Raw genomic sequence first — 22973 nt, forward strand, 5'->3', positions numbered from 1 at the left:
TGGAATAAGTCTATATGACTTATAGACTTATCTTAGCAATTTTCCACCAACACAGAGGGGAAAAAAATAGAGGTTCTTTCTCGCGAAATTGGCCTATGCATGTCGGAAGATTCGATATCACTCGACATATCACGGTTGACGGTTTAATTCAAAGTAATTCAAAGTATTTTCATTCATGCCCATGAATTATGTACCTGGGATTCTTTGAACAGAGCGTGAAATGCAGTCTCCACTCTGTGACATTCATTTCGTCCCGTGCATTTACTCCCGAAAGTGACTGATTTTTGTGGCAATGCATTTAGTCTCCAAAGGGACTAAAATTACTCATTTTTTAGAGTGCATAATTTGGTCGCTAAATGTTACCTTACTTTGCGTGCTTCACATAAACTTGGCATTCTCCTTTTTATGCTCTTGTGGACTGTGTGCCGTGTGAAATGTCGTATCAACAACGTTAGGACGGCTTTACGTCGCGAATATGCCTCGTAATTAAAAAAAAATCATTCGTTCAGTTGCTTTACATCATTGTTATATTAAGACATAAGGGCGCTATCTTATCGCCACGTAGGTTATTATAAAGAAACTACACAAGCCACCTAGGATATCATCAATCATACGGTTATCGTAAAAGCCAGGTGAAATCGTCGAAGCAAGCAAAACAGTCATGCTAATGCATCGAGCGTCCTTTGCCAGTGTAAAATCGATGGCATCGAGCTGCGTCGATGTGACGTCACGAATGACCACGTGGTCCCAGGACCGCCTCCGATTGACTGGAGTGCGTTCTGCGGGACGTCGTCAGAGAAACGGACTCAGTGGATCTCCTCAAAGTTCCAGAGTTGCTGACCAAAGTGCATCAGTCACATGTAGGAAGATGTAACTTCCAGACGTGGACACCCAATCGGTTTGGTGAAGATATTGTATTTCTTCTGGGGGAATTAAGTCGGATCTGTGGATATAACTAGAAGGCGCTCAGAGCTGCTCGCAGCAGAAACCTGCGGTTTCGAAGGGATTTGTAACATTTCATGGACTCGCGAATCGTGCGAAACAGGTGCGTCAGTGAACGTGACGGTGATTTCCACTCGTACTCGTGATTGACTTTTTGATACTTTCGTCAAGAAGAGCCGAAGCTTGTTGGTAAAAACATTGACATCCAACGTTGGCATCCACCTTGCTCTCTACTAGAAGTAAACTTTTTACGACGTATTTGTGCACGGCTCTCGGTCACGATCTGCTCAAGAATAAGGAAACATGTACACCGCCACTTCGTCAGCAGCGTAAGGTTTAAGAGCTTCAGAGGTAACTTTCTGTGGTTCGTGTTGATTGGAACTTCTGAGGCGCCATGGGCTGTGCAAACGGGAAGGTGATCACATTACCCATGACACCCAAGAACGGCATCTCACCGATTGAAGTGACCGACGGAGTGGAGAGGATGAACAACCTCATCAACCAGCCCCCGCCCAAGGTTGTCATCAGCGGAGACTTTTTAGAGGAGACATCTAAAATTGGTGACATGGAGACCAATGGGAGCGGCCACATGACGGGTGAGTTGACGGGTGCGTACACGTGGGATTTTGTGTGCGCGGTACGAGCACATCATTCACACTTCACTGTAGCACTTGTGACGCGACAGGAAAAGCACCCTTTACAGTGTTGCTCTCGCATAACGCGAGACAAAATTTGTAGCGTACTTCGTGGACGACTCGGTTCTTTGGTTCTCTGCAAAGGTAATTTGGGCAAAAATTGTGTCTAACCGCATTTAGCACGATATCTGGTAGTAAGATTTTATAGAAACGATAGAATATCTGTTTGTGGTCCATGCTTTTTCACCTACAGATTGAGCTTCGTTGATTGTGGACAGAGACCGTATACTGACATTTTCCTTGGCTGCTGATGGCACAATGAGACAAGGAAAAAGCGAAAGAGGAGACCAGTGCGCGTGGCACCATGAATACCGTCGTTGAAAGCACGCTCATCATCTTCTTTTTGTTTGTTCACACACTCGCCTACTTTCCTCACATACTACTTGCGTTTACCTTCCTCAGACTCAAAGATGCGTTACCCTCTCCCAGTTCCGCCCCCGGGTGGGCCATGTCTTTGATTGCACGGCCTATAAAACGCTCGTCGGGGCAACATCCTTTGCAGTGCTGTTCCCGGGAAGATTTTTCCTCAATCTTCCAGTCCAAACCAGCTTGCTTGCCTACACCCTTTATATTCTTACCAGCGGCATGGCCGAGCGGGTTAAGGTGTCCCGCTCGTTGCTGGTGGTAGCCAAGGTCTTGCTGAAGACTGGGAGGTGGTGGGTTCGAATCCTACCACCGGCTGTGCTGTCTGAGGTTTTCCCTGGGTTTTCCGAAGACTTCCCGGACGAATGTCGGTACAGTTCCCCTCGAAATCGGCCCAGGGCGCAAATTGACACCCTGTCCCCCACTCCTTCCTGCTGTCCTCTCTCCACCTGTCCACATCTGTACTCCGCTTATCACCACAGTTGCTTCGCGGCGCTAACACCGAACTAAAAAACATGTTCTTCGAGGTGGCCACCTTTTACTAAAAGAAACGGAGCAATTACGGATCACTTCTGGGTGTTACCCAGCTCCGTGAGCCCGGTTACCTCTCTCTCTCTTTGTGCAGAATAAGTATGGGACAGGTAGACGAACTCGGAAACATTAGGTTGATGTCTTCTTCGTGTCTTCCCTTCAAATCCGCGTCCTAATGCTAGCCGGGAAGGGAGACAAAGCAGTGAGTGCCCGCTCTCCGTTTTTGGGGCGAGGGCAGTACTACTTTTGGTATGTGATGTGGGCAAGCATTGTGCTTGTCCCATCATACAGATGGCAATGCAAACATTTAGGGAGAGACTTGAGGCAAGTGTATCGCAAACAGAACAATCACATGCACATTAGTGAAAGTAAACCTAGCGGCTGCCACTGACATTACTGATTACACCAACCACTGGGATTGCTCATTCATGACCCTTTCCTGGACTAACTAGTTACTCGATAGTACTGATAGCGCTCTCAGCCTGGTCTGTCTCTAATCTTTTTCTTCATTTTTGCTTGACCAAAGAGAAATAGTAGATCGCACACACCATCAATCCTTTCCAGATGCGCGGACGATGCTAAAACACGCACAGTAAATGAGAGCGCAATGTCGAGAGCATCTCCAAGGTCTCTTCCATTGGAGTCGCGGTATGAACAGAAAGAAGTCCAACATATTTCTCGGTAAAATCAAACGCGTGTGACACGACTTATATAAAAGACACGTGCGTCTGCAAGATCCTGACCTGCCGAATGCATTGAAGGCATTGAAAAGCGCAACCTGCCGAATGTCCATTCCTAAGTCGCCCAAGAGACGATTGCGCGTCCAGACTGTGAGGTGACCTGGCGTTGACTGTGCTGTTTTGCGCTCGCCACAGGCAGATCGCAGCCCATTCCGTTGCTCATGGGACATTGTGTTATTCTTCTTATTATTATTATTATTATGCTCTATGCCCACTCGCGTGTGGCCAACAACGGCAACTCTAAGCAATAACGCTGCCTCTGCTTTCGCTGCAACTGCTTATTAAGCCTGTGATAGGACACTCCCCTTTCACGATAGCAACGCAGAGTCGACAGCGACCAATAAGAGCAGTAGTAGAATACCTGGCATGCGAAACAGCCGAGAGAAAGTTAATGCCCTTAAATACAATATTTTTTTTCCTACTTCTAAGTGAGTAAATTACAAAACAGCAGAGCTATCCTTACTCAACGAATGGTGAGAAAACAAGCGAGCTGCTGGCAAGAATTAATGACGAGGCCAGGGAACGTGGAAAGGTTACACACAAGTAAGGCCTCAAAGACATCTGAGAAGTTGTTACTCTTGCTGTTGAATAAATTTGTCACCTGTATTACACTTCTCAGCTGTGTTTCAGACCTTGTTTATATGTGTTCTTGCTATATACACTCTCAAGACTCGGGAGTTTCCCGTCATGAATATTGTTACTGATATTGTGATAGACATACAACAGTGTATGTTGATGCACTTTCCACAGCCGGATGGTTGCAGTGTGCCATGTACACGCGTCATCTGTCTACACCGCTTAGAGTTCGTCGGCTATGGTTCCCTAGGCGATTCCATGATTTGTCACTGTAGAAGATATCTGCTGTCGCACCTTTCCGGTCATTGTCCGCCGTGATCCAACTCGCCGACAGGCCTTCCCCATCACAGATAATTCGCTTAACTGCATTCGGCGAAGTGGGATTCGGCGTGCTGTGACCGGAAAAAACACACCCAAAATGTGAAATTTTGATAAACGCAAAATCGTCAGCTCGTTGTACCGGTCGCGCGATATAAAAAAATAAAAAATAAAAAATCAGCGAGGTTGCATTTCAAAGATAAAGTAGCATAAACAAGCTGGTCGGTGAGAGCCATGAAGAAAACAGTTGGTTAAAGACAACTTTGCTGCTCTGAGCTTTCGTCCGTGTCGCTGTCTTATTCTTTTTTTTTTTTTTTGGTGTCTGCCAAAGCTCAGACTATTTTCTTCGTGGATTCCACTTTAAAGGTAATGTTACAACCACTTCTTTGAACGAGGCGAACATAATCCGAAAGCGGCAAAGCGAATGACGCCTATAATCCAACGACGTGTTACACGCCAGTGAATAACAATTACATCACCTCTGTCGTTCACCGTGACGCTATAAAAACAGCAGCCGGCCTCTCCTTGATCCCATAAGGCTACAATGTCGACCCTTCATTCTTTTTATGAAGGCAACCTTGTCGTGTCCAGACTGTGAAGCGACAGTGTTAGCATGGCAACGGCGCTGCTATCATCGCTATGCAGTACGAGTCAACGACACTGAAATGCGCGACGTGACCAGAGGGCGCCACCAAAAAAAGAAAAAAAAAAGTAGTTTCGTTTTGCAGAACGGGCAAACAAAAGGCAATTTTTCGTCTGTGATAGGCTGTTCAACCTGGCCGGATGAAGTAACTGATTACGCAGGCTTTTCTTTCTGTAAGAACTCTCTACGTTTAATGACCCTTGCGACAGCAGAAGGTTTCAGAGAACAGCTTATGACGTCCTACGATTAAAAGTCTGAGTGTGCAGTGAGACAACACAGCCGTGTATTTTGCGCTCGTGCTTGTAGTCTGACGGTTGTCCGTTTGGTTGTCGCTCATGGGCCTTCAAGTTACAGCAAGCGTGTTTTCGTGTTCAGCAACAACACGAGATAAAAGTGGATTTATAGCGTGTTCTTCATCTGGTTACGTCTCATTTCGCCTGATCCAAGTCATCGGATTATACAGGTGGGGTGAGTGAGTGGCGTTAGGCGAGATGAGACTGCCGCGCAATCGAATTCACTCTGAGAAAAAAAGGGAGTCACGAGGGAGTAACTTTCCACTTTACTCCATTTTCACTCCCCTGTCAGTGATTGCTCCTGCCTTTCGCATTTGCCAAGTAACTCCCTCACTGTGACTAGTTACTCCCCATCGATGTCGAATGTTTAATCAACGAGTTGCGAGTGACAACGCCCTGCTTCTCGTGCGGAGATTTTCGATTTATAAACACGTGTACTGCCCAGCTATTCAGTTGTTGTATCGTCTCGGTTATTTAAGCATTAGCTTTGCACTAAGTTCTCAGTTGGTGAGGATTTCACCCTTACGGGAGGGCATCGCGTAGTATGCGACCTTCTGTCAAGCCAGTTTCTTTACTTATTTATTTCTGCGTTTACTGCGTTCGAGGGAACTACCCGATGAAGGCCACTGAGGACACCTCGAGTGTTTTCTTTTATAAGTAGTTCTTTGGGACTACCCAAATTCCCATCCTCCAGGTGGCAGTGCATGGCTTCACACCCTTTCCTCTTCTGTACCACCATAACGCTACCGTTTCCCAAACGTCGCATCGAGCGAAGTACATTTGTGCATATGCACACGAAATAAGCGAAAAGAAAACACAAGAAATACCATGGAAGATTACAGAGCATGTGCAGAACCTGTGGCGGCATGAACCTGTTTAATGGTGTCAGCGTGACACCTGTAACTGGTGTCATAGCTACTCCTTGAGAGTGGAGTAAATATGAACTCCATTTGGAAGACATAAATTTTACTCTCAAAGAGAGTGTTCTTAGGGACAAGGTGCAGTTGTGACACCTCCATTTTTTTCCCCGCAGTGTATTAGGCGTGACCAGGTGGGCATTACCTATACCCGTCCCGCACCATTAGCGATTGAGGTCTGCAGGAAAGGAATTAGCTCATGGGTCGACATGATGACGACGATATGGGGATGTCTTCCGCTCATTGAGCAGAATGCTACCCCATTGCTATTGGAGGAAAATCAGAGGATGGTGATGAGGATGATGCTGACGACGTTGACGGTTTCTTAGAGGGAGTCGATCAGGCCGGTAGTTTCAAGGACTTTGATAGAGGGTCGCAAGACGGACATCTGCTTTCGTTTGTCCCATGGTCCCATAATGAGTCTGACGTCAACGGGTCGGCTGTCAATCCGCGCAAAGTCGTTTGCCAACAAGTGACGCGCAAACAAGGACTCCTCACGTACATTTCGAAATCTAGGTGTGTGCCATATCACATCAAACAAAACGACATGACACAATGACAAATGGAACAATTATCGAGTAAAGCGTTTTCGGTGATTTATGAATGGATGTTAAAGGTAAAAAGAGGGATTGATTCCCGTGCATAGCGGGGTCCGCTACTACAATATATACATAACATCGCTAACAAATGTACGTTTTTCGTGCATCTCGAAGAATTGCTTTTTGTGCTAATGTAATGTTTAAAAACATTTCTTTGTGGTACTCAAAGGGTGTCGCGAGGTCTTTTCTCGGGAGACGTCTTGCAGTCGTTTCTTAAATAAGTCTAGAGAGTCTGTAGTAGTCTCCATCCCCATTTGTTACCCTCCTCAATGAAATGTTGTCTGTTCCACGAAACCAGCATGCTCGCTTGCCTCCTATATACTGCTGCGTCCTTCTTTTCATTCGTCGCTTTTCAACATACACACCCATTTCAATGCACACATAGGTAATTTTTGCGTAGGTAACTATGCTTTGATCACCTGAACTGCCATCTCCACCATAATCCTTCATTATGTATAATTGGCACTGGGGCAGCGCCCAGCCTGCTGGAGTGCATCAGTCCCATCTCATCTTCATTTCGTTGTGTGTGTGTGTGGATTACGGACGTGAGTGCGTATGTTGAAAACGAATAACAAGAAGGAAGCGACTCACGTAAACCTGGGAGACTACTGTGAGTCTGCAGACAGACAACAGTAGAAAGATTATAAAAAAAGGTGGCTGCAAGACGGGATGAGACAAGTACGTTGGAGCTTGTTTCCTGTTCAGTTTCGTATCGTTCTTTGCAGTAGTCCAGAGATTCGTTGAAATTTCAGGCAACCGATGCCACTGAAACTGAACTGTGCATTCGGCTGTTGTGCCATCGTAGGATTTACTTTCCATTCAGGAACAACGAGCACGCAGTCGTCCGCTACAGCCGGCCTGCACGGCGGCCCTGTGAAAATGGAGTCAAGGATTTTACATTACGTTAGGAACGTCACGTTAATCCTCATCTTCACTAACTAGTTTTATAGCTTGAAATTATTATATCCTTTTCCCCCCCTTAGATATAATATGTAGCTCAACATATACGTGAGTGTTCCTGTTTCTACCCCTGATTTCATCAATATACATAGCCAAAAATACGTGACCGAAGGTGTATAGCTAAAAGGGCAGCTGGCGAGTACAGGTAAACAGAGAAATATGTCTCAAACATTGCTGGTCATGTGCAAAGGAACCGCCTTCTATCTTCACGTCTCACAGGCCGGTAGGCGAAACGGGACTGCCTGCCGTAAGCGAAATGAGACCCCGTGCAGTTCGGGATGGGTTAACATGCCAAGGGATGCGTAGACGATCCGCTAAAAAGGGTTAGGCAAACTGGGAATAGCGGAAATGGGAAGACACGGCTCACCTACCTCTACGGCCCATGCAGCAACAACGAGGCTAGACACGTATTTAAAATCCCGAGTCGGCAAAAAAAAAAGAAAAAAGGAATAGCTGTAGGGATCCGTTCAGCGCCGTCGAAGACATGCCAGACATAATCAGAATCGAAGCATGTGCAGATCGCGTGGATAAAATCATTTTAGAGGCCTGGTATTTAGGTATATATTTGATGGCCTACTTTCATCCTTTTGTAAGCTAATGGTCCTGAGCACGGTAGCTTCCGTTTCAGAAAAAGCCTCCCTGGATGAGAAAAGACACCATTGTCACGAATCGATTACAATTTGTTAGACAGAAATCTCGGAATGGGTTCATCGACGGGTGTTTCAGCAACGGGCTATATAATGTCATAAACAGCTTCTTATTCCATCGATGGACTACACAATAATATACGTACCGTATTTTCCAGTGTATAACGCGCGCGTTATATAGTAAAAAGCGCTCTGAAGAGTTCCTGCGCGTTATTTAACGGTGCGCGTTATACACGGAAATATTTTCCTGCAGAGGTCTTTCTCAGGTCGGCGACGTACAAATTCTAGCCACTTCCAGGGTGTGCTGTGACTTTCTCCCAAATCTCTTAGGGTCAGTTGACGAAACCGGCCAAAGGGCACCGGCTTCCTAAAACGTTAATGATGCTACTTAAGGTCAATAATCCTGAATTCATTTCAGAAGGCTGGCGTGATTGAGAAGGGACGCGAAACCGAAAGCGGAGAGGCGAGTGAAGTATACTATGTGACACCGACTCTGTTGCATCGGAGTTTAACGGCTCTGACTAAATGTGCTTCAAATAATGCATATGGATGCATAATACACCGCCTTGGTTTATTGTGTACACTGGTGGCAGCACATAAGCTTGTAGCAACATTGCGGTGCGCGTTATACATGGAACTTTTTTCAAATTCGGCCCGTTTTTAGAGGTGCGCGCTATACACGAGTGCGCGTTATACACCGGAAAATACGGTAATTCTATATGACCATGAGCCGCGCCGCTGGTCCAAGGATCAGTTTTGCTAACCTAAGGGTCTCAGCTGTCGGTGCCAGAAGCAATGAAATCCCGTTTTATGAAACTCTGCTTAGTTCATCGGGCTATTTCGGGAGCTATACAACGCAAAATATTTTTGTTCAAGGGTGTCCAAAATCTCAGACCAAAAAATAAGCTGTACGCGAAATGGGGTGACCTTGGAGACTCAGCCTGATTTGCTGACGTAGTGTGGACCAACCTGCTGCTTGTCACTAAAAAGTCGCGTGATACGGGCACTCCTATAAACGTGTTCATTCTCTTACGAAGCTCACTGTACAGGGTGTCGCATGTTGTTTATCGTCCAACCGGCCGCTGCTAATGGTCTCACCCTGCTCCTTGAACGTCCCTCGCCAGGAACGACTACCGTATCAAGTTGGGATCACTAGCGGGACATGCTGATCCACCGAAGGTGCGTCTGAACAACAGGCGATTCATAAAATAATTTCGGCACGATCGTGGGAGTGAGCGAGAGCTAATTCGCCCGCAAAATATGCATTTTTTGAGGGTGGTTCCCGGTTTTATTGATGTCTTCCCGTGCGACGCATGAAATTAAGCCAGTAATGACCTTAAGGAGGTTGCTGTCCTCGTCAACAACATTGGCGTGCCATACACGGATTAGGTATATAGGTAGGGTGGCTCAATACTAGCTCCACCTACGTGTATAGGGTGAGGACACCCGTGTCGTCTACTACGGTGTCTGCCAGCTCGCGCTGTATTGATTGATTGAAAGAAAGAAAAAAATGGGGATTGTAGCCCTCATCACGAGGGCCGGCTACCCCAGATCACCTAAGGAAAGGAATTCCAGACACATCCACCATCACCCACTGGAGATGTCGCGAAGCGGCGACGAACGCCACAGACAGGTCATAGCCCATCTAACAGCTTGGTGTCCCTTAAAAACTGTGTAACGGCTCGCAAAGCTGGCAGTTGAGTGCTCATTGGCCATGGGCCCAGCACCTTCTGCACTCCGAAGGGTCGATTGTCAACCCGGCCTAACGCGGCTACAAGTCTGTCACGACACTCAGAGTATCTTGGGCACGTAACTATAATATGTTCGACGTCTTCGATTGAGCCACAGACTGGACAGTTAGGAGAGTCCGCCTTCCCAAGCCTGTACAGGAGTCTTGCACTGTATGGTACATTGAGCCGGAGCCTGTGAAACAATGACGTATTGACGTGCTGTATTGACAAAGTTATGTACGTACGTGCTATATTGACATGCTTAAATAAGTGAATAGCAGAGGTGGTTTGACGAAGTTGACGAATGCATCGCAAGTACATTAAAATAGTGAAGAATGGGACAAATGTAGTTGTTTTACGCTGCTTGCATTGGTTTCTAACATCGGGGTTCTCTAAAGTTTCTCTCAAAACTCATCATGTCAGTAAACGAGGACATCTTCGATTTATAAGAATATTACATAAACTGTCCGTGAGACTAACATAATTGAATGACGAGTGAAAGCGTGTTGCTTAAAGCTAGTGCACATCACTAATCCATAAAAAGCAAACAAAGTAAAACAAAGATACATCTGAGCAAAAACGAACAGAAAGAAGAAAAAAACAAAGCACGGTTACCGAAGTCATCATCGTAAAAGCTGAAAGCGCTAAAAATGACACACACAACAACGTAAAAGCCACGCACACAAAAGCCACGCCACTGGTGCGTGCCTTTTGCGTCGTTGTGTGTATCTTTTTTACCGCGTCTGTTAGGTATGCGCGAATAATTTTTCTTCAAACCGAAGCGAAAAACCCAAAGAAATACGAAACGAATTGTTCTAAAACCGAGTTGAATACAAACCAGGACATAATACACATGCCCAGACATAAACAGGTAGCGCTGACATTGTTTTATGCCCTTTCTTGTGTCGGCCTTACGTGTACGGCTTGAGTATATTGGAATACATTAGGTTTGGAAGGAACGTCGATTCGAATATGTCCCGTATTCTACCGAATAATATAGAATTATCCGCTTCGGTATTCGAAAAAATCCAATACTCGCGCATGGTTATGGCGAATTTGCGTGGGTCATTTCCTGGCAACACGGACTCTGGCGCCCACGGTGGATTACGTGACCGCTGCCACCCGAATATGAGTGCCAGGAATGTAAGTGTTTTAGTCGCTTGTGGATCACGCTAGGTTCGGCGTGCGAGCTAATCGGGGCCAGTGCGGGCTCTTGCGGTATGGATGCTCCCGACCGTCCTTTCCCGGGTTCTCAGGAGAACGTACCTTTGGTGTCTCCACTTAACGGTGTTTGTGAGGCTATCCGGAAGCCAAACGCCCCGCACGTGCGCCACTGCTCGAGTTTCCTTCTGTCGTCTGCCTTCTGTAAGGGAAGCCGCCCACCAATCCCGCCAACGCCATGTTTATGGCCAAACAGCGCGTACACCGGAAAATGCGTCACGGGCCGAAAGTCGTACCGCTTTACCCTTGCATGAGACAAGGGGCGCAAGGGTGCACACGGGAACGTGCACCGGAAGTTGCTTTGGTGCTGTTAAGTGATCCCGGGAGAGAGGGAACGCTTCCGAGCACCAACATAACGCGTCCGATGTGACGACACCGGATATAATTGGGCAAGGCGCTGCCCGGCCAGATCGGGACTGGGCAAGAAAGGTACTAGCTGACAGATTCCTGGAAAACGGCACGCGAACACGCGAGATTGCTACGTTTTGAGCGAGCGAACAGATGTATTCAAAACCTGGCAAAAAATTAAAAAGAAAGAAAGAAATGCCAGGAAACGACCACGCGAATTCGCCACTAGTGTCTGTAAGACACTGAGTGCGCCACAGCTTCAATGCCCCGCTATTTCCGTCCCTGCCAAACCAAGGTCACTTACTTGGTGACGCCTATCGAGCTGCCATCGTAGAAACAAAAGCATATTAAGTGGCTCCGCCTTTACGATTCTGGTCGCTCCAACTATCATAAACAAAGTATTCGTCGTAATACACGCGTTTCTAAAGCAGAGCGAAGCACTCATCCGATGCAGAATCACGTTTCGGGACCACACCCGACATCTTCGCTCCACTGCTATGGCTCTTTTTTCTTCGTTCTATTATTGTCACAGAGTCGTCAATTGTTTCCGTGTCTAAAAATGGTTCGGACTGCCGTGGGTTGTCACGCGTGCCCTTGACAGTCAGAGAATAACAGTACAGTAGAGAGTTTTAGTGCATCGGAAAGTGTTCACGATAACAACTGCGAAAACATGATAAGCAAATCACAGTATTCTTTGAAGGGAGTGACATCACCTTGCTAGTTCTTGGATTTGATAACTTCCTTTAACGTATCGTTTTCCTAGAATTCTTCCGATGTACCGAAAATAGCGAGTTTTAAAGTGCCACTCCGGAAAGCAGTGCTTATTTTATTTAATCCATGAAAAGAATGTGCCTCAAGGATTCTATATGCGAAATTTCAATCCTGTTTACGAACGCTGTGTATTTCTCTCAATTTTTGAAGATCTGCTGAGCCTCCACAAGTTTCGATGACGCGAGGAGCGGGTGACGTAATCATAAGCCCACAAATTGCAATGATGTCATGTTCTGGAGCGGGCACTCGTCTCCTAGCAACGCCGCCGGCGTCCGGGGAGGGTCACGTGATGGAGAAGTCACGTGACACCAATCGAAAGAGGGGAAAATAGGAGAGGTGTCTTCTCCCTCCTTTGTGTTTTCTCGAAGGTTGGAGCGGTCGGATGATATGTCACATGGGGCTCCGCTATCGGAGTGCAAAAAGTGAGCCCCCGGAAGACGCGAAGGGCAACAACGTTGCCACATGAGAGCCGGGCGCTCCGTCGGAGCCTAGCATGACGTGGCAGTTCTCGAAAATAAAAATTAATCTACGTAGAGCCAAAATATTTTGCAGGAATGTGAAGTGAGACAAGAAGATTTCAGTAACATAGCTTTGGTAGGATTCTGAAGACACGAGATTTAGTCCGTGGTGGCGCTTTAATAAACCGGAAGAATTCTACGGAAACGATTACTATAAAGAAAGTTATCAAATCCAAGCTTAGCAATGTGATGTCACCCTCTTCAAAGAATACTGCGATTGGCTTATCATATTTTCGGAGCCGTTGTGATATGCCGAATTCGAATGACCAATTTTCTGACCACTTTTTCTTCTTTTTTTTTTGCCAGATCCCGTGTTGTCATGTTCGCTTGGTCAAAATAATAATGATACCGTGATGTTACACGTAAGGTTTGTCTGCCCAGTGTGGCGACATGTTGCACTTGGGTAGGACTGCGGATAATTGCGACCACCTGGGGTTTTTTTTTTACGTGCGCCAGAAATATCCGACACACGGTGCTGCAAGCAATGTCTACCTTAAAATGGATAAAATACCCCAGTGCGAAGGTAAAACAATGGGACAAACACAGACAAAGGGACGACGCACAGCACTGACTGCAACCAAAAGAATTTAGAAAGGGATGGGGTCTTAATTCCCTACTAAATAGTGTAAATAAGGAGCGGAACACCGGGTGTAAAGTTGAACATCAAACAACGTACGTTAAATGTGCTATAGGGGTAGTGTATAGTATTCCATTAAAATGTGGAAAGAAATATGTTGGACAGACAACACGGTGCTTAAACACAAGACTAAGAGAACATAACAAAAATAGTAAAAGAATGGAAACGACATTAGGTGGGCACCTCGCACAGTGTAATGGATGTGAACCCGACTTAAAGAGCACAAAGGTTTTGTATAAAAACAAGAAACAAGGGGCGTTACTATGGTAACATCTCATTACGGCCCGAGTCTCATTACGGCCGAAGTCTCATTACGGCCGAAAGTCTCATTACGGCCGAAAATCCTTTAATCCCCAAGTGTCTCGTTACGGCCAAAGTCTCAATACGGCCGAAGGTAGTATCATTACGGCCGAAGATGTCTCATGACGGCCAAAAAGAAAAAAGAAGCATCCACCATAGTAGCTCTGTATATACTGTGTTTTATGCTTCCCAAAATGTGGCCGAGGCGGTGTGCCCCCACGGCTTGTGTCACACACAATGGTTCATGCACACAATATTGCGACAGTGTTTCATGCATCCCTCGTGAAAAATGTTTTTATTGTCATATGTGTCACACGATATTTGTATGTGTTACGCCATTTTCTCTCAGTATTCAAGCAACATCCTACTCGTTGGTTCTGTGAGCAAACTGTGTGTGTGTGTGTTCTGAAAAGTACTCCACAAGGGAGCCCACTGGGAGCTCCAGGAGTCACATGACCTATGACCATGATCTTCTCCCCCACTAGCTGCCTTCTACAATTTACGTCCACCTGAAATTTACAAAAAAGTACATAAGCCACTGAACAAAATGACATATGCTCTTGTTTGATGATGACTATAAGACATATGCTGTCAAGCAGACTTTTTTTTTCATATATTCAAAACATATTCAAGAATTATGGACAACAATGACAATTACGTCATAATAATGCAGCTGCATAGCCAGGAAACTATTTCAGGAGGTGTTTTATGAGGCTTGACATGGGGTGGAGGAGTCCCCCTCATGGTATTGAATTGGCTCAATGACTATTTTAAAGATAGGAAGCAATCTGTGGTGATAAATGGTGCAGTTTCAAAAGTAGTTGATGTAACATCTGGTGTCCCACAGGGATCAGTATTGGGCCCACTAATGTTCCTGATATATATAAATGACCTTCCCAAAGTCGTGGATTCTTGCATCAGGTTATTTGCTGACGATTGTGTAGTATATCGGGCAATCCACTCAGCAGATGACATTAATATCCTACAGAGAGACCTGGTCAAAATCGAGACCTGGTGCAGAGAATGGGGCATGGCACTAAACATCTCTAAATGTCAGTCTATCGCGTTTTCTTCGAATATACATACTTTAACATATAATCTAAACAACACAGTCCTTCAAACTGTAGAAGACTACAAGTATTTAGGCATCACGCTGAGCAGGAATTTAAAGTGGGATAAACATATCGAACGGACTGTTAGTAAAGCTACTAAAACACTTGGATTCCTGCGACGAAATTTTAGATCAGCTCCTAAAGAGATCAAGATAATAGTTTACGAGTCGTATGTTCGCCCGATCTTGGAATATTCTAGCGCAGTATGGGACCCATCTGGTATTGGTCTTCGGAAGAAAATAGAAAGGGTACAAAATCAAGCTGCAAGGTTTGTCATGAACAATTACTCTCAGTATGTCAGATCAGCAGATTTAAAAGCAGCCTTGGGCTGGACATCACTGGAAAATCGCCGCAAGGCGTCTCGTTTGAAACTTTTTTTCGACATATACTATGGATACACGGGTGTTAGCCGATACGATTATTTGCGAAGTCCCCATTTTATATCGGAACGGCTGGATCACGCATGCAAGGTCGAGCCGTATCGCCACCGGTCGTCGGTCTTTAAGGATTCATTTTTCGTGCGAACCATATCAGAATGGAATGGCCTTCCACGGGACCTAGTTGCCACCAACAGTAGAAACAGGTTCTCAATGGAGCTTTGTTTATTTATGTCTGAATCTTCCTGATACTTAGAAAGCACTGAGTTTCTGTTAGCTAGATATAGTGATTGACATTTTTGTATCAGCTGTATTTCCCTCTCCCCTACGCAATTCCACAGTAAGTGGAGAAGTAGGGTAGTTTGAATAAATAAATAAATAAATAAATCAGTGCTTTATCCAGACCCCCCCTAACTTTTTTGCCTGTGCACCCCCTACAGGGGGTGCCCTTGCGATTTCAGCTTCAGATACGTCTGTAATGATATGTTAAGCTGTAATGACGTAACTATTCCAACATTTTTTTCCAACACCCTTCTCGTGCTTGGGATTCTGGATAAACCACTACCCCTTGTTCATTTTCGTGGGGCACTACATTAGAGCTTATGCCACTGCACTGATGTCACAATGTTAAAAGTGTGTGTCACTCTGGGCATTCGGAATTCCTCTAAGCTACAATATGTAAATTCAGAATATCCGAAGGGTAAACATCAGATGTTACCTGCAGGCTTCATGCTGAAACGCGTGTACGCAAAACACTTCCGCCGTGGTGGGCGACGCCGTTAGTGTAATCATACACGCAAGACAATTGCGGGCACATGGAGTAGTGGCAGCAACCTGAAAACGATACATTTTCTTGTTACATATGAGTAATCAAAAATATACATTCCCACATGTTTCGATTTGTCGTTTGTAGGAAGCGCTAGTAAGGGAACAGCACTTGGTTGGTCACATGCAAGCCACAATGCGAGAGGTGCCGATATTTCGATTACGCGATCAAAAATTAAAAGTCTAGAACCATGCACACTTCCCCTTGCAACTACTTCCCCAGCATCGTGAGACATGACACCCATGACATGACACCATGTATTCACGTATAGTGTAATGATATGCAGGAATGAAAAAGATGCCAACTTACCTGTAATCCAGTGTCCCATAAGTTTGATTCGATTTTTGGGCAGCTACCATGAAGAGCAAATGCACGATTCACAAGTTTCGTTTCGCCATTTTCATTGTTGATTTCGCAAGCGTCGAGCAATCCCACGTGACCTCCTTTGGATCAGTGAAAAGTGAAAATTACTCGCGTCATGAACATATATGTTCATCTCAGCGCAAATCACGTTTTGCATGCTATAGAAGGAGGGGGGATCAATACTCTTCCTTTCGTGTTTTGATATCTTGTTGTTTTGCTACTCTCACTTCGGAGTTCGGATGGTGTCTAGCAACGTTGGGTACCTCGTTTCTTGTGTCCGCACAGTTCGCTGTTTTTTGCTGGACCCTCGTTTCAAAGAGGCCCACCAGGGGTGCACCAAGAATCCATCCATCCATCCATGTGTGTGTGAGCGAGTGGTTGCTGTTTACGATGTGTTCATATATCGCTTTGTAGTGCTGTAATGTGCAAATTAGCGGACTTTATAGCGGCTCTCTATTTTCCGTCGTTGTCTTTCGAGCAGCGCCTGTTGTTCCGGTAAAAATCGAGTTGAATGAATCGCCACAGCCCCAACGTATATCGCGCAGTGTTGACCAAGACCAAGTCAAGCAGTAATTCTGGTGAGTAATGCTTTCGTAGATTGCCTGTCTTAGTAGTGTGCTGTCCACACATAGTTGGATTCTCATAAGAGTAATTTAAATTAATCAAAACAGCTGAAGTGCCTGTAATAGATGTAACTCGGTATCCGTTCGTAGGTTTGCGCCGTTTCTAGTTGGTTGCGCGTTTAGGAACAACAAATTTATTCGAAGACGATAAGATACCGATAATGCATCACCGTACAGCAGCATTTACTCGTATCATTGTGAGCCATATTTCATTTGTTAAAATTTGTCGTCGTATTTCTTCAAAAATAAAAGCGCAAGTCGGCGTACTTGAATTGATCTCCAAGAACTGCTTACGTCGAACGTCTGCAAATGTTGTACTTATGTGCCTTCGTGCACCACTGTAGGCACAAAGCATATCTGATTAGAATAAATAGAGGAAGTCATTCAAATACACTGTTATTTATAGCTGGTTTTCCATTCCAGGCATGGTATGTGGCTGCACGAAGGATTCCGAAAAAGAAAAACAACAACATGGCTAATAGGATGTTGCTGCCCAGGGAGTCCTGGCGAAGAGGTGAGCTGTTAAGATCATCATAAGGTTCTGTTGTGAAGTGAGAAATTTTGTAGTAGTGCACGAATGTTAATTCGTGCACTACTTTTATAAAAAAGAAACCAGAAATGGAAAGTTATGCATGCATCATTTCATGAATTGTAATGTATTACTATTTGATATTCACATGTTTCCATTAAGGGAATGAACTACTGAACCTATATTCATATCATGGTCATGCTCTGTGTTTACCTGGAAGTCACATTTTTAAGGCTTGTCATTCTTTTGTCTAAATGAATATTTATGTTAACCTTGTATGAAACAGCAGACACGTATCAACACGTGTGCAGCTTGTGCACATTAAAACGAGCCATGTAGAGACAAATGCTTGTTGTTGTTGTTTTTTTTTATATTCTAGCCTATTCATGGTTGCTCATCGCTTCTTGCAGGTTTACTCATTCCAGAAGCAAGAATTGTATCATTGTAAGGCGAATGGAAATAAACTGACATCGACTGAGATTGGTGCTCTGTCATGGCCAATGACTGTAGGATGGCTCCAAAAGCGTCACAACAAAGCCAATATTCATCTAGCTCTCTACAAGTAGCTAACTCCACATAGTAGCCTGCTTCACAGCCTACACTACCTTGTGGGAGTACACATTACACAATATGTTGCATTGTGCTGTGGTATGATAACATACCGTTTGTCTCGCAATATGTGTATATAAATATGATAAGGGCCCTAAGGGCACAGTGCATGGCTTATACCCTGCTAAATATATATCCATACCTGGCTGCGACATTGCATATCAATGCAGGTTACAATACACATTTTGACATTTGGCCGTTATGAGACATCTTCGGCCGTAATGAGACTGCCTTCGGCCGTATTGAGACTTTGGCCGTAATGAGACACTTGGGGATTAAAGGATTATCGGCCGTATTGAGACTTTCGGCCGTATTGAGACATCGGCCGTAATGAGACTTCGGCCGTAATGAGATACAATCGTTACTATACTTGGAAGCTTTAACGATAAAGAAATTGGGGAATTCGTGCATAAGTGTTCCATCAGTAACCTTGTCTGATAAGATAGAATGTTTTCTTGCGTAGAATGTATTTTCACGTGATGCTGTAGTTAGTGTGGAGAGAAGGTATTGGTATAAAAAGGAGATGGTGACGGAAATAAATTCTTTTGGTTGCAGTCAGTGCTGTGCGTCGTCCCTTTGTCTGTGTTTGTCCCATTGTTTTACCTTCGCACTGGGGTATTTTATCCATTTTAAGAATGTCATACCAACCCGCCCAAATTTTAACCTTATTTCAATGTCTACCTCCCCCACATTGCTACAGCCCTCGGCTGGGATCGGACCCGCGATCGCTTGGTCATAGCGCAGCGATATGACATATTCGCGTGGCGCTTTCCGAGCGTCAGCAATTTGCCAGCTAGCACTTTTCCCCCGCCCGGCCTCGATACAACTGGGGAGCGGGTTGCCTAACTATATCCGGTGTCGTCACATTCGCACTGCGAGGGTGGCGAGGGCCCGCCCGTCGAAGTTAAAGGTACACTTCGCAAGGATCCGAAACAAATTAGGTGAGCATCATACGGAACACGAACCACCCCCTCGATACCGAGTACAACATTCGCATTCCTTTTGCCCGAGTAATAAATTCCCAAATAATGACAATAGCAAACCGAAACCGAAATGCTAAGAGCAGAAAACACGTGTGCATACCACAGCGGTTCGTGCGGAGGAGGATTCCGTGACGTCACCCAGCATTGTATCCTGCTTCCAAGCATGCATTCTTTCTCCCTTGCCGGATGCCGGATGATGTCAGCAGTGTGTTGCTTTTAGTGCCCTCTCGCTTTACAGAGGCGAAGCGCTCGCTGCGTAATAATTCGTTTGAGTAAAATCTGCGTTGTTCTGGACTGACATATTTCGTACACATGTTCCTGACATCCCAAAGTTTACGGATATGGCACGACCTTCGTGGAGATTTTGTTGCAGAGTCCTACTTTAACATTGCATGTTTTCGACTATTTGGTTCACTGTTGTCTCACGATTAAATATGTATTGGCACGCAATTTCAAAGTCAGATCTCTGTTCAACAGGACTAACACTTTATTGCTCATTTTTGCAATCAATTTCGGAACCTCATTCGGAAAACTATGTGTATGGCGACGTGTTTGTGTGACAGGGGCATGTCACAATGTGTGACATTTTTTTCCTGCTATGCCACTTCACGGCGGGACACGAATTGGAATGAGTTCAGACTTCTACAAGTTGAGCGCAGTATGAGTTGTCCCGGTATGACACTATGAACTGTCTTGGCATGAGCTGGGGTATAAAGCCGATCGAACTGCCATTCCGTTGTTCCGGAAATATTCATTTCCTGTATTTTGGCATCCACCATGTGGGTCAGCAACGTTTTGAACGGGAACTGTATCGACCGACCGATTTATTCGCAGATAAGCGTCTCCTAGCTATGTCCATATACCAACTGAGAGGACGTTTAAACGTCTCGTTTATCTGCGATCGTTTAGTCAATGTTTCTGGACTTCCTTGGCTCAGGTGAATGACTCTGAGTGCGACGACCTCATATTAGAAATGCAATTTTTTTTTCGTGTCAGGCGGCACCGTTATTGACTGAGTACATTGAAGTGAATGGACGACCGCGGCTGCATAGTGACACGTGCCAGAACATTTATTGCGTACACGGAGTTTGGTAATAATGTTTTCAGAAATGAGCCTTTTCGAGAGCTATTGGCTTTACTATCGACATTATCTAGTGAGCAAACAGAAGGAAATTCGTGGTCAACATGACTCGCTTTTCTTCATTCTGCATGTCTTCGCGGCTATGTACCATGACCGGTAGTAGTACCACTCAGTACTTCAATGCAATACAGGGTTCTTCAGTGATGCAGTACTAGTGCTATTCAGATCACTGGCTTCGCCCAGTTAAAGAATGGGCTCTGTTCGAAATATCGTCGACTACTGACCTGAGGCTTCTTTTCAGTAGTTGTTCAGCGTTAACGGCAGTACTACTAGTACTATTCAGTGCCTTTGCAGCTGTTGTAGAATTCGGTGATGCGATAGCAGTACTACTGAGCGCTGGTGGTACGAGTCTTATTCAGTACTTCAATGCGTGTCGTTCTTGTTCTACGTAGTGACTTACGTCCCCATGTTTTCCTTTCTCTATCACATCACTATACACACAATGCAAAAAAAAAAAAGAAAAACTGTAATTTTACTCACAAGTGACTGCTAACTCTGTTGCCGTCATATGTGCCATAACCTAGTTACCACACAAAAACAGAAAAAAGAAACCGTTTGGAGTGCACAATGCACAGCTCTCATAAGCAAAAGAATGACACTTACATTAAAGGGATTTTAAACTGCGAAAGCCCAGTTCGGAATTGTGCAATGCACTCCAAACGGATTTTGTGCAGTATATAGCTTACAGAGCTAGCAGTCACTTGTGCAGTAAAATTACGAAAATGTTTCTTACAGTGCAGTGCTAAATGATGACTACTGAGTTACTGTGGTATAGGTACCATTGGTGTTTCAGTGCATGTGGTGCCCGTATTATTCAGTGCTAGTGGTACTAGTACCATTCAGTACCCGCGGTACCATGCAGTACCAGCGATGTCTTCATGAATGTCAGTAATTCCCCTCCTCTCATTCTTCCCAGGACCCGACATTCTAAACCTGGAAGAGAAAGTCGACAACATGTCACAAGAAGTAGAATTCCTGTCCCCTCCAGAAGTGCCACCGGACGACGACAAAGTAGCCATGGTTGACATGATCATCGAAGACGCTGTCTCACCGTCCAACGCCATCGGAAGCGACAATTTTGAAAACGATAATCACGCAAACAACAATCAGCAATCCGATAACCAAGGAATGGATGTCGGTGACAATAATAACGAGGCAGGTGAGGACGACATCGTCGTTGTAGAGGAAAGCACTCTCGACGACAACGGAAATGACACCTTGCCGGCACCCGTTGAGGATGAAGAAAGAGAGCTGACCACGAGTGATGACGCCCATGAAACCAAAAGACCAAGTAGAGATATTGCGGACGACTTGTTGGTCACAGACGAGGAGTGAATGTGTGTCGAGGAACTGCTATGCAATGTGGGACCACAAGGGAAGATCTGTGTCCAAGAAATGTTGTGATACCGAGGAAGGTGGACGCTCGTCATTTCTACGACATCCGCTCCATGTGAATTTATCGCCCCTTCCTTTTCTTCATTCATTGTTTCTAATGTGTCGTAAGCTACAATATAAACGTGCTAGAAGGTAGGAACATACGCAATATAAAAGACAAATTTCATGTGGAAATGAACGCAGACTGTGGTTAACGGATACGAAAACCTTGAAGGGAATCCTGTATTGAAGCCATTTTTGCACAATAAAAACAACTTCACTCACCGTCTCTAACTGACAACATCACGTGAGACGTGACTTATTTTAAGTACCTAACGCACCAGTACGCCTTCATCACTAGAAAGAAGACCAATTCCTGAGAAAATGCATGCACACAAACGACGCTTGAAAGGGAGGGTAGACAGTGAACAGTACGAGTTTTACAACACAACCAACATATCTACACACCAGAACCATATTTAGCTCACTCGCAAGGACGAATGCAATGCTCGCAAAGGATATCCACGGGAAATCTTGCGTACATTCCAGTGATTTACGTTACGACATTTTAATTATGCGGTCAGTTAAGGAATCACAAAGTGCGAAAAACACTTGGCCATTTCTTAAGTCGCCCAGGAGTGCTCCAAGTCCTTAGGGTGTGTCCACACTCGTCATAAGAACCGCTGTACTACAAGAACAAGCTTACCACTAGCCTATACTGATACAAGTGACGTGAATCCCGGTTCCCACCCAAGGGATAAATTGATGCACCATACAAGTTTCTTTAAACAAAAGGTTTTTGTGGAACAACGTGATCACTACGCGTGGTAAGCTAGGAGGTAAATGGCATAAAGAACGAAAGTGACTCTGTCGATGGCTTGAGCCACCAAGAACCATTCCTGTTTGGCAATGATGTCTTGTTTGTCGATGGGCGTCGTGGCGTCGGTCAGCGCCTCGTGATCCACAGAGCGGGGCGGAGGTAGAGGACACAGGAAGAAGACACGTCCCGCTACACCGGATAGCAAGTCCACCAAGAACGCCGGTGGACGGAACACCATGGGGGACTTGACCAAGTTGATGACCAGGACAGAGACCATTGTGGCCACAGCAATAGCAACGCACGTCGATCCCAGGTAACGCTCTGTCAAGCGAATGCGATGCGGATTATCGAACGTAGATGTATGGATATAAAGTTCTCTTGGGGGACAATAAAGGAAGACCAGGTCAATATGGTATGCACACAACTCAACAATAAACTATAAAATATGTAAATCATGAAAGCCATCT

The 22973-nt window shown here is 45.1% G+C and overlaps 2 protein-coding genes across 5 annotated transcripts in view; one reads left to right on the forward strand and one right to left on the reverse strand.

The window, feature by feature from the left end:
- Positions 1–1071: 1071 nt before the first annotated feature.
- LOC135398778 (uncharacterized) lies at positions 1072–21981 on the forward strand. The gene is made up of 2 exons (XM_064630224.1): positions 1072–1538; positions 21229–21981. Exons 1-2 carry the CDS (start codon positions 1337–1339, stop codon positions 21645–21647), a joined length of 621 nt encoding a protein of 206 aa, XP_064486294.1. The 5' UTR covers positions 1072–1336; the 3' UTR covers positions 21648–21981.
- Positions 21916–22973, reverse strand: part of LOC135398774 (neuronal acetylcholine receptor subunit beta-4-like) — a 67000-nt gene continuing 65942 nt past the window's right edge. For all 4 annotated transcript variants that reach the window (XM_064630216.1, XM_064630217.1, XM_064630219.1 and 1 more), the window contains one exon: positions 21916–22827. In XM_064630216.1, coding sequence (XP_064486286.1) covers positions 22505–22827 — 323 coding nt within the window. In that variant the 3' untranslated portion in view covers positions 21916–22504. The remainder of the gene's footprint in view (positions 22828–22973) is intronic.

The sequence above is a fragment of the Ornithodoros turicata genome, chromosome 6, assembly GCF_037126465.1.
Source record: "Ornithodoros turicata isolate Travis chromosome 6, ASM3712646v1, whole genome shotgun sequence".
Lineage (NCBI taxonomy): Eukaryota > Metazoa > Arthropoda > Arachnida > Ixodida > Argasidae > Ornithodoros > Ornithodoros turicata.